The sequence below is a fragment of the Desmodus rotundus genome, chromosome 8, assembly GCF_022682495.2.
Source record: "Desmodus rotundus isolate HL8 chromosome 8, HLdesRot8A.1, whole genome shotgun sequence".
NCBI lineage: Eukaryota > Metazoa > Chordata > Mammalia > Chiroptera > Phyllostomidae > Desmodus > Desmodus rotundus.
In genome coordinates, this window is record NC_071394.1 from 125,568,690 (window position 1) to 125,581,216 (window position 12,527).

The 12,527-nt window shown below is 48.3% G+C and overlaps 1 protein-coding gene across 7 annotated transcripts in view; it reads left to right on the forward strand.

Moving 5' to 3' along the window:
• MYRIP (myosin VIIA and Rab interacting protein) overlaps positions 1 to 12,527 on the forward strand; it is a 198,812-nt gene that overhangs the window by 122,866 nt on the left and 63,419 nt on the right. For all 7 annotated transcript variants that reach the window (XM_045200150.3, XM_053930477.2, XM_045200151.3 and 4 more), the window contains 2 exons: positions 5,490 to 5,626; positions 11,019 to 11,099. In XM_045200150.3, the coding sequence (XP_045056085.2) occupies positions 5,490 to 5,626; positions 11,019 to 11,099 (218 nt within the window). The remainder of the gene's footprint in view (positions 1 to 5,489; positions 5,627 to 11,018; positions 11,100 to 12,527) is intronic.

Sequence of the window (12,527 nt, forward strand, 5' to 3'; positions counted from 1 at the left end):
TCCTTTCTTGCTATTTATCAACACCAGCTCCTCACCCTTCACATGACGCTTCCCATTAATGGCATTTGTCACGAATCAACTGAGCAGGACACTTTCAGCCTCCTGGCCATGTCTGTCTGCAGATTCCCAGCGACACACTCAGGGGTCCCAGCGTGAGGGCTGTTCTTTTTCATTCAGCCTCTCTTGACTTTTCCAAACTGATTGCTCCGGCGCGGCGCTCAAGGGCCTTCACGCTGTCAGGACTGACAGAGTCTTGTTTTCCAACCACCTGACGGTCATTCTCCTGTTTTTCCCACAGCTCTGAACCGTACTGTGCTCTGGGACGTGCCAAATCTGTCCTTGAACACCGTGGTTCTCAGGGTGTGGTCCTCGGACCAGCAGCCCTTTCTTATAGATCGTTTGGGGAGCCTTGCTGTGTGTAATAATTCCAGTTCGTAGCAGCAGTATTTCTGGTATCTTATTTATTTTTTTTGTAACTAATGCACCTGAATTTTTGAGCAGCACTTGAATAATTCTGTTCCTCTTCAAAGATTTTTTTAAATCCTCACCCGAGGATGTGTTTACTGATTTTACAGAGAAAGGAAGGGGGAGAGATTGACAGAGACAGAGAGACAGAGAGAGAGAGAGAGAGAGAGAGAGAGACATGGATATGAAAGAGAAATATCAGTTGGTTGCTTCCCATACGCACCTGACCGGGGATCGAACCCGCAACCTTTTGGTGTATGAGACAACACTCCAACCAACTAACCACCCAGCCAAGGCCTCTTCAAAGCTTTTTTATCACCTAGCCCACTTCTTTTTTCTTGGAAAGGCAGCTAGTCTATCTCGTTCTACCTACACAGATTGGGATCAAAATTTAAAAGAAAAAAAACTCATGAGAACTCAGAAAACACCTAGCTAATTTCACTAGGCCAGCGCTTATCGAGCTTTGATGAAAATAGTTATCACTTGGGCGTTGGCGGATCTTGATCAAGGGGAGGGTAGAAGGTGGGGAGTGTGCACGTCCTTCGAGCTTCCAGACGGTGCTCACACTCCTGGTCCAAGGACCGTAGTGGAAGTAGTGAAGTCTCCCGAATCTCCTGGAGTCCCACCCATAGTCAACTCAGTGTGCGCAGAGCCCTACCATGCTGGGCTGGTGGCCTCGGGAAGCGAGGCTTTGTCACGAGCAGCCAAGACCTGAGCACTGCTTAGGCTGCAGCTCCTCCCTCCTCCCGATCAGTATTATTTTCGTCCGATGGACCACGATCAGTCTGGCATTCCTAGGCGAAGCTTTCGTGTGCTTGCGATTTTAGTGCCGCTCTTGTGGTGAGTTATGTGATCCCAGTCTGTCTTCTAATGAGGATGCACCATGTTTACAAATGTATTCATGTCTCAGAAAGAAATGAGAAAACTGCTTACACAAGTGCCTTGCAGTAATTAGTATTCATGATGTGATAAGCAGGATGTTCAGGGAAGCACCACAGTGATTAGAGAGTTTCTCCTGATGCCTGCCCGGGGCTGAGAATTCGTGAAGATATCGTGGCACCAAGTAATGAGATGAAGCTGAGAGAGAGAGAGAAAAAAACACGCCGCTGATTCTCTGTGGCTATAAAAAAAGGAGCTTGACCTTTTGTTTGGGTTGCAGTTGATCTACCAGAGAGAACTTTACCCCAAAGTGTGCCCCCGGATGCCATCCTAGGAGTTCTCAAACGAATGTTCTTTCCTGCCCCACTTTGCGAGCTGAGCAGATGAGCCCTTGTGGACCGAGACACCGTGTGCTTTGGCTGAAGCTGCTTTTCCCAGCCCTGTAACTCCTGAAACTGAGTGTTGTGGCTCTTTGAAGAGATTAGTCTGGCAGTGCTGGGGGGTAGGGGCCTCTTCTGTTTTTCACCCCCTACCTCCCTAGCATGGTGCCTGCCACACAGTGTGTTCAGTGAATAGTGAAGGAGCAGAAGAATGAATGAGCGAACCAGTGAGGGAGTCTGTGAACAGATGCAGATGTGCCCTCTGCTTTCCACTCTAGCAGGCCGCTGGCACAAGGCTCTGTCGTTCTCCTCTGCACTTGCCTGAAGTCCTGTCTGTTGGTGGAAGCTGGAGGCCATGGGTATGGGTGGTGGGGGGCCGGGTGGGGGTGGTGTTGCGGGCTGCAGAACACTTAGCCAGTCCACACCCCTGCTGCCAGTGTCCTCACAGCCCTCTCCCCACACCTCTGCCCCATGAAGCACCTGTACCCTCTGAGTGTCCTCTGAGCCATGAATGTTAAAATACGTGAAATAAAAGCGGTAATACCAAATGAGGGCAATCATGACGGAGCCTTCCCTGGGGCTTCCAGAAAAGCTCTCCCCATTAACTAAGTCAAAACATAATCTAAAGCACATCACTTCCTAGGAAAAGCTCTCTGCTCTCCAGAATGGGCTATATTTTTGCTGGTCATCCTCCAAGGACTCAGTGCCTTCCTCCCCGCTCCCAGCAGCCCCAGTGTGGTGCCTCAATTCCACTCCGTGACTTGAGCAAGCCAAGGCATTCTATGTTAGAGGACACCAAAGTGCTTCTGAATGCCAGGAAGTTTTGGTCCAACCAGGGAACAGAGGGCTCGTCCTACGATGAACTTGAACTATTGGACTTGACTGCAAATATTATAGTAGAAACCCAACTCCAAATGGTCTAAGCAAAAGAGGGAATTTATTGGCTCATGTCATGAAAAAGTCCAAGGGTTGACCTTGGACTTGAGTAGATCTAGGTGTTCAAAGTCTAGCAATAGGATTCTGTCCCTTCCTATCATCCAATGTGCTTTTGTTCAGAAAACCACAAATGCCCCCCAAGTGATGGCATAGATGGCCCTGGAAGCCCCAGACCTTCTTTCTGCCATGGAGCCAGCCTGGCAGAGAGGGAGTGCTTCTTCCCCACAGCAGTAGGGAAAGCCCCCCACCCGGGGCCCTGATTGGCAGGGCAGTGTCATGTGACCAACCGCCTGTGGTGTCAGGGATGGGGCTAGCCTTTCCAGAACAAAGTAGACTCAATTGGGGTGGAGGAGACAGTGTCCCAAAAGGAAAAAAATATATCCTCCTGTCAAAAGAATGAAGGGGGGGACAGTCCCATTCGGACCCTGTCAGCGGCAGGGCTGAGCCCCCAGCTGGTCCTTCCGGGAGGTGGGCGGCTCTGAGAACAGGGCAGCAAGGACTGCGGGACAGGCAGCCGGAGGACCTCTCTCTTCCAGAACAGCATTTCCTTCGTGCTCTTAAAGCGATGATGTAAATCATAAGCTCGGGGGTTATGGTTGCCAAGGACAAAATCTTCTGTATTTTTTTTCCTTTTCTGTTGTATTATTCTAAATTCTGAAAACAGCTTTCTGGGTTTCTTGGGTTTTTTTTGTTTTTTTTTTTAATGACAGATGCTTATTGTAATAAAATGCTATAGGAAAATACACGGAAGAGAGCCAGCTGCTCTTCACATGCGCTTGGTTGAGCTCCCGTCTTTGATCCCTCTCAGTCACTTGCTCCTTTGGGCAAAAGGCGCTTGACCTCACTGCATTTCCATTTCTCATCTATAAAAATGGGACTCATCCCTATAGAGCTGTTATAAGAAATTACCCAGATACCTTATTGCTTCTGTGATATCATTTCATTCTCAAACATCCTTATAAGGTGGTCCCTGTCATCCTCCCCCTTTTATAGATGAAGAAGATAAGCCTTAGAGGGATTAATTAATGTGTCCAAGATCACACAGGTAGCAAATGCCAGGGCCTAGGCCAGTCCCAGCCTGCCCCCATGTGCTCACTCATCGCGCTATACTTTGTGAGAATTAAATCATGATTCAAGGAACACTTCTGGCGCGGCGCCTCAGTCGGAGCGGGCACTCAAAAAATTGTGTTTATTGTTATTAAGGCACTGGTGGATTCTATGTACATAAACACATATACTATGTATGTGTTCTACTGGAAAGGGGGAATAGATAATAAGCAATTTAACAAGTAATCATTAATGCATTAATATATTGATTATCTTATGAATAATGAATACGTATGCTGGAACATGACGTACAGAGATGCACTTACAAAATCACGGAGAGAGGAGAGCAGCTGTGGCGGCATGGTGGTGGCATTTTCGGGTGGCTGGGAAGGCCTCCCAGGGGAGCTGACATTTGCACAGGGAGCTCCAGTCTGCAAGCCAGGCAGGCGACTGGCAGGCTTGGCTTTGGGGTAGGCGGATAGGATCTGGTAAGCAGGTGCATGGGGGCTCCCCCAGAGCCAGAAAGGGAAGGATTCGCTGTAAGATGGTAACCCCTGTATTGCATTCCTAGTCCTCCCCAAGTAGATTTTGCAGTGTTTGACCCAAGACCAAGCATCCTTGGACCGATTGTCCAGTCGTTTATGGATGGGGGCCGAGAGGCCTGGCTGTTGCCTACGTAACCGTCCAATGAGCTTTCTGAATACCATCTCATCACCCAGGCCTGCTCTCTGTAGCTGCCAGCTCCACACTGGACCTCCCAGGCTACGAGTTCCAGCTCCTCTGTCTGATCCACAGCACGGCGCTCTCTCGGTCACTTCCAGTTTCCCAGAAATCTGACCAAATCTCTCATCCTGTTCTCGCCCTCCTTCTCCTTTTTATAGATTCCTTTCCCGCTGGACATCTTCTCCCGTGTCCCTAGCATCTGGGGAGGACAATCAGCCATGTGTGTTTCTTCTTTATTGAATTAGTGGCATTCCTATTAGTTCTGCTTTTCTGAAAAGCAGAACTAATGAGTCTGCATTATTACATTCATAAGAATAAAAATAACAAAAGCTCTTCTTATAAGTGAGAAGGATTGAGAAGTATGTTCTTGTCAGCCAGAAGAGAGATGAATTGTGTCAGGGTCTGTACCAACCACCCCAGCTCCGACCAGGGCACTGCTTTCCCAGGGCATCCAGCTGAATGGAGAAGAGGCTGGAGAATTTTGCCATAAAGCCTTTATCTCACTTGTGGTTTTTATTTCCCCAAGGTAAATTAGAAGTGTTGCGAATGCAGTGACAGTATCAAACATAAAGCCTGCTGTATATTTGTATCAGTCATACAGATGTATCAGTCAGTGGCTTCACGTGGCGAGCATGTATAAGCTAGCTCTGGAGATGGACCCAGGGTCATGGTTCTGCCGGTCTTACCTAGGGTCACCATGCATCTCTGGTCAACTGGCAGTGGATGACCTGTCTCACCTGTCGGGGGATTGGCTGCATACCAGCAGGAGCATTTGGGGTGATTGAGTCAAGTGCCTCTCATCACCCCAAAGGCTAGCTTGGGCTTACTGCCAAGAGCAGCAAGGGAGGAAGCTGCAAGGCTGAAGACTCGCACACCATCACTTCTACCACTGTCGAAGGTCAGAGCGAGTCAGCCAGCCCAGATTCAAGGAGTAGAGGAATGAGCACACATCTCGATGGAAGGAGCTACGAAGTATCGTGGCAACCTTTGCAATCCACCATTCAATAATCCTATTTCCTAAGTCCAATGTTATCTTTTATAATTCTGTGTTTTCTTCAGGCTTCTGAGAACCCAGTCTCTGGAATGGTTCTACAATAATGTGAAGAGCCGTTTCAAGCGCTTTGGCAGCGCCAAAGTCCTGAAAAACCTGTACAGGAAACACCGGCTGGAGAGTGGAGCATGCTTCGACATCTTAGGTACGCTGGCTGCCTCTTGCTCTGGATGTCCTGGGGGGCCGGGGGATAGAAGAAGGCGCTGCTTGGAGGCCCCGTACACTGAGGTACACTCAGCTTGGACAGAGAAAGCTCCTTAAATATCCAGCCCCAGGGCAGAGCGGAAATAGGGCATATTCCATAGCTTCTGTTAAGTTTTCAGTCTTTTGGTCCCGGGCTGGGTATGTTAGAAACTGGGAGGACCACAGCATCTTTGCAAATTGTGGATATTTTAATTCTGGATCCCTTAGAAATTACAGATCCTTGACCATGTTTCCTTAGTGAGTAAAACACTGGAAAGCCATTGTTGGCTGGTTGTGCAGACCAGGGCTACCTGCAGAGGACACGCTCTCCACTTCCCGTCTTCCCGCACCAAAACTGTCTTTATTCTGGCCCGGAAATGATGTAAGGGCAGAGTGAGAAGAATGTCCGCTTCCTCCAGGAAGCTTGGAAGATGCATCCTGCCTGTGCTGTTTTATGTAGTTAAAACAACCAAAGCACATAATTAGAATGAGAGATTTTATGCTGTAGTTGTAGTAGATCAGCCAGTAGAAAGAAATTGTCGTCAGAATATGAAAAACACGTCCTGCCAAAAAAAAAAAAAAAAAAAGGCTGTTTTTTTCCTATCTAGAGGCAGAGGCAGATTTTTTTTTCATCACTTTGCTGACACAGGTAAATTTTTTTTTTTTTATCCCTGAGAAAGGGGAGGAAAAAATCTCCTGCATCTCATTTAGAGCTTTTTCATCGTCAGTATTTTGTATTCTCCATTAAGTCTTCAGTTGTGTCTTATCTAAAAATATGCCAGCCACTGAAGACAAGGGCGAAAATAGGATGGAAGCTTTAAACACAGAATCATTAGCGCCTTTCGCGGTAGTTGTTAGAATCTCTGTCTTTCAAAATGCTCAGGAAGCCTATAGCGAAGAGAGCAGCGCCCAAGGTTGCCACAGATTATTTTTATCTTCTCTTTACGGGTTTTTCTAAAAAATTTTCTCTAGGAATGGGGGAAGAAAAGAAAAATGAAAAGCAATGGTATTATCAGTAGCTTTTCAACCCAAAAATATTTCTCAAGAAAGTTCCAGAACAGAACTGACTCACTCGTTTGCATACCATCTTTTCTTTCTTCTCTCGTACACGCTCCAGCCTGCTTTGGGGACCCTTTGCACATGTCCCCAAATTCAAATCTCATGGGCGTTCTTTACGACTTAATGCAAATGGAGGGGAAAACAAACCCACAGGGAGACTCCTATCGGGCAGAACACAATTCCGATTTCTTTCACTTTCTCCTAATGACCCCACCGGCGGAGCAGGCTGACACGAATCCCAAGTGGGCCAGCTCAGGGCTCTGAAGTCCTCCAGTGTCATTTTCAAAAGAGCATCGATTGCTGGGAATGGCTGTGTGCCAGGATTGAAGCGGAGGGGGGTCCTGGGCTACTCCCTCCATCTAGGCCTCGTCACACGTACCACCTACCGCACTGCATTCCAGCGGTGGCCGACAAAGCCGCCCTCCTGCCCACCACATGGAGACATCGGCTCCTCTACCCCGTGCTCCCAAAGCGGGGCGCACTGCCTGGTGTGCAGTGTGTGCTCCATGCCACACTAACTAGTTCAGTCTTAAAGCACTTAGTGGGTACCAAGATGCTTCATAGAAATATTTGGATTCATTGCTTTACCGTGATTGATATCTCCACTTGAATGATGGTTTCCCTTCGATAAACACGAAGACAGGCAGACAGGAGACACTTAATGAGATAGTTCTCAAGCCTGTCAAGCCACGATCCTAAAACAATGAGACTTATTCTACCCGCCACCTAGGAAATTCAGTTCCACCTCACACAGGCTTATGGGGCCTCTCAGTTATGTAAAATGATGGGGGGCATTACCCTTGCCTTCTGCCTGCCACCCAACACCCGTGTGTGGTTGCCACCTGCCATCCTCAGTCCTGGCTACACATTCAAATCACCGAGGGAGCTTTGAAAAAGGTCCCAGGGCCCAGATGGTCTTCCACGCCCAGTCAGTTGCTTCCGAATGTCCGGAGGTGGGCCCAGGACAGGCACCGTTTAAGTTCTCTGGGTTATAGGAAGGCACAGCCAACGTCACTGTAATTTGTTCAGGAGAACTCTGAATAAATGGTTCACCTTCATGTCATCTAAGGGCACTTCTTTTCAGAAGTTTGATTGTCAGAACCTAACAGGCAACATACACAGCGGGCAAGGCCCGGGCTGTGCTCCAGAGCTCTCAGTGCAGAATTCCTTTAACCTAGGAAATGCCTGCTCTGCGTGGACCAGGGCACTCTGCCACGCAAACAGCCCACTGAAAATCCATGCCGTTCACGGACTGACTCTCGTGGGTCACCCATCATATGTATACCTTGTACAGCCCTCAGTCCCTCCCAAGGTCAGGCCTAAACGGAGACCCAGCAAGTTAATCAGAAATATCTAAGATTTACTTATTCCATCAGTAAACATTATTGAATGCCTGCTATGTGCTCCCCTGGTTTAAGAGATGGGGGATAAGACAGGCAGGATCTGGCCATCTCAGAGCCAACCTTCCACGGAAGAAGTCAGGTAAATAAGTAAATAAATTTATTTTAAAAGTGTGATGTCCAGTGGGAACAAGCGTTCCCATGGTTGATCTGATGGATTCAGCATGGCGTTTTTAACAGTCATCCTGAAAAGAAGCACTGCATGAAGAGATAAAAGTAGCCATTCGGAATATGCTTAATCCCTAGATGATTGGATAAATAACTGATACCCTTATATTTAGTATTAGATAAATAAAATGAGAAGAAGAACCCCTGCTTTTATTTATTAATACTCTAAATCTATTTCTGGCATGATCCTTGAAAAGGTCTATTACATCTTTTAGCTGGGGTTTGATGGACAGGCGTGCTTTTCTGAAAATGCTGAGCCACATGAAATCAGAGGTTCCTCCAACATGTGAACGATATGACTTAATGTCGCCTGGCTGCTGGGTCAGGGCTTTCCAGGACAGTCCCATTGCTTTCTGCCCTTGGAAAGATTACATCATCCTAAATGACATTCAAGCTCCCACCTGTGCATTTAAAGGGACCAGGGAGAGGTGTTATGCTGGAAGATGAAAGCCGCGCGGAGCCAGAGCTGGTCCTCTGGTCTGCTCAGTCTCCCACAGATGCTTTCAGAACTTCCCCTGTCTCCTCATACTCCCCTCCCCCCCACTTCTCTCAGCCGGTGACCATCCCTCCTCCTTTACAGGGTAGACAGTGTGCACCTCTGCATCGGATCCCTGTCCCCTTCCAAGAAGGTCTCCAGGTCCCTCATCCCTTCCTTTTTGCCTATTCAGCCTCTCTCTTAACTGGGCCCTTCCTATTGATTTGTAAACACACTCAAGTGTCTCCTATGCTCTAAACCCGTCCTGGCTGCACATTTGCCTCCACTTCCTGTCCTGCCAGTGTGTTTCCTGTCCCAGCCACACTCCAGAGAGCGGGCTACAAGCGTGACTACTATTTCCTACCCTTCCTCACTCTGTCCCACCTGCTCCCCTTCCACACAGCAGCCAGAGTACAGCTTTAGAGGCATAAATGTGACCAGCTCAACCCTGCAGAACCTTTACTGGCTTCACATGGCTGCTGGGATCAGGACCATGACCTGTGTGGTCTGTGTCTCCAGGGCATCCCCCCCAGGCTGCCCTCCTCCCCGCAGGCCAGCCACCTGCCCGTTGTTTAGGCCCGCGATGCAGCCTACTGCCCCCCTGCCTGCCCTGTGCAAGCTGTCCACTCTCCCCGTTGGTTGGTTACTCCCTGTGTGGGTCAGTCTTCCCTGCTGAGTGCTTGCACTGTACCGTGAAGCGCCCAGTCAGAGCACTGGACATGTCCATAACCTATTTATTTATGTAAATCTTTGATCGGTGCATTCTCTCCCACTAGACTATCAAGTTTGTCAGGGAAGTGAGGATCTCTGGCTTTGCTCGCAATGTACCCTGGTACCCAGACACTCAGTCCAGGGCCAGGCGCTTAGAAGGTGTTCATGGGACATCTGCTGGGTGAATGAATGCACGGGGGATGTAGCGTGCCAAAGTGGTAGACTAGCACTCAAATGTACAGCCTGGGGAAAGAGGAGGTGACTTGCCCTAAAGCCTTACTTTATAAGTGGGGGAACTGAGGCCCAGAAAGCCAAAGTCACTTTCTCAATGTCGCACAGCTGGAATAAGTGGATGTCAGGCCTTCCGAAAGCCTGGTCAAAATCCAACACAAACATAGAGCATGGTGTATGGTCAGACTGAGTTCCCGTGACAGGCTGCCCACTCACGGCCTATTTCATTAAGGTGGGAGCCTGCCAACCCACTGCAGATGGCCCTCTTACCCTTAGAGTTCCCGCAGGGCGAGCCCCCACCAAGAAAGCACAGGTGTGTCGTACGTATGGAAAGCCTGTTGCTTAGACTTGGCACCCATGGCATTTGTCCCTTTGAGCTGGAACGTAGACCCATAGTTATGTTTTTGGTTCTGTCAAACAGTGTTTTCCACAAGCATTAGACTCAATAATTTTTTTGAGCCATCTGCTCTATGGGTGCTATCTTTACTAGGGATACAATATAAAAAATCACAATAGTGATTTTTAAAAAATCTCCTATCTGCATCTTCAGAGTTCTCACTGGATGTGAACACATGTAATACAAATCCCCAACTTAAAAAGGGCTTGGCCAGCTGCTCTTCTCAGACTGGGGCTCAGACCAGGGATCTAGTGAAAAGAAGATCAGAGAAGAGGCAGTGGGCCTGACGCGGTCAAATGCCTTTACCTGCCTTGTCTCTCTCTGGGTTTGCTTCCGCAGGAGAGAATGCTGATGGTTAAACTGTTAGCTAAGGGCAACCATTTGGATCGGTGCCGTGGACTGCGGCTCAGCTAGCGGTCAGACACACGAGGGCTCATCGCCCACCATGAGGAGAGCACTCTCCTTGTTCTTTTTCTAGTAAGGAAGCCAAGTGTCAGACAGGTTAAGTAGCTTGCTCAAGGTCACATGACCAATAAATTGCAGGTCCAGGGACTGACCTCACATCTCTCTGAATTCAATCTATTTTTCTGTCTTTGACTCCACATTGCCTCCAAAGAAGGCACTGGAAGAAAGTTAGGGTCATAGCAATGCTACACCAGGAATCCATGTGAGAGGGACAATGTGACTGGTCAAAAGTGTGGCATTGTTTGGTGGCCCAGCAATTCCCTAACCTGTTTCCCTAACCCGTTCCCTCACCTGAGCGTTTGGAACTGGGCTCCGCGTTAGGATACAACGGTGACCTGTTTGCAGGGCTGCCTTACAGTGGGAACGGTGCTCTGCCAATTCAGTGCATCCCTGCTCACTGAAGACCTTTCATAGTCTAATTCATTCATTCTCTCCCCACCCCCCACAGGAGGAAGCTTTTTTGAGACAAATGTGGAGAATGAAGGAAGTGTTTCAGGCAGTGATTCAACATTTTATAGGCAGTCAGAAGGTAAGGTTGCTTAAGAAGTTACAGCTAATGGGCGGTTGGAGGAAGAGAAACACCTTCAGCTACTGTCAGCCTCCCAGCTGCATTGTAACCACTCAATACAACTGTGTGTTGCCGTGTGGAGTCTCCCCGGGTCTGCCTGTTGTTGCCATTTGTTTGAGTCCATCATCAAAATAGAAAATGAATCCAAGGTGTGTCCTAGAGAAGTGCATTTGCTGCCCAGCCACTAGATACTTCACGGCCAACCAGTGAGTGCTCTGGAGCTGGAATATAACAGGGAGTACACCTGTGCAATTCATATTAAAATATTCATATCAAGAATGTATCACTCACTGATTAACTTCTACTTTTTTATATCAATGTAGCAGTTCCCTTACAGCAGAGGTTAAAAAACAAAATCAATTTTCTAGTTTCAAATAAAGCCTTCTCCAACACTTTAGTGCCTTCTCCAAAGCACTGGGCCTTGGGGGCCAGCGCCTGCAGCCCCCACAGCTCTCCTGCCCCCTCTCTGTTCTAGTCTTTGTGTGCCTTCTCATGAAGATCCCGTCCTCCCTCTCTCTCGTCCCTTCTGCCTGAAATTTCTCCACAGGCTGCCACACACTGTGATATGGCCTTGGGGCACCTGTGTTTACTAGGGAGCTGGAAATGCCCAGTGCTGATTTCAGCTCAAAGTTCTGATTTCTTATGCTTAGCTGGAAGGAGCTACAGATGCTCCAGGGACCCTAACCTCAGCACGTCCTAATCAAGCTCCTTAGCCACTGAGATCCACCCGCAAGAGTTCCCTCTCTCAGCCCCCTCCCTGCCAAGTTCCTATGGGCTCCATCTCTACTTTGATCCTTTCCTTCCTATTCTGAGATGCATAGCTTTAGTGCCTCCCTGCCCACAATTTTCCTACATTAATATTTCAGTGACCGTCGGGATCAGATGGGGTTTCTCCAGAGAACCAGCACCAATAGAATGTACACACCATGCACATGCAGATTTATTTTATTTCAAGGACTTGGCTCACACAATCATGGGGATTGACAAGCCTGAAATCTGTTGAGTAGGTCAGCAGGCTGGCAACTCGGGCAGGGGTGGATGCTTCATTCTTGAGGCAGGAATTTCCTCTCTGGGAAACCTTGTTTTTTTGCTCTTACGGCCTTTCAGCTGATTGGATGAGGCCTTCCCACATCTTCAAGGGTCATCTCTTTTACTAATGTCAACAGTTGCAGATGTTAACCACATCTAAACAATACCTTCGGAGCAAAGTTGAGATTAGTGTTTGAGTAAGTAACTGGGTACAGTAGCCTAGCCAAGTTGGCACATACTAACCATCTACCAGGCGCTCTAACCTTCGGCCACTCTGCCTCCTCACCTGTCCTTTATACCCCACCAGTTTTCTCCTGGAAACACCGGCCCGAGCCTTCCCTTTCAGCCGGAACATCTTCA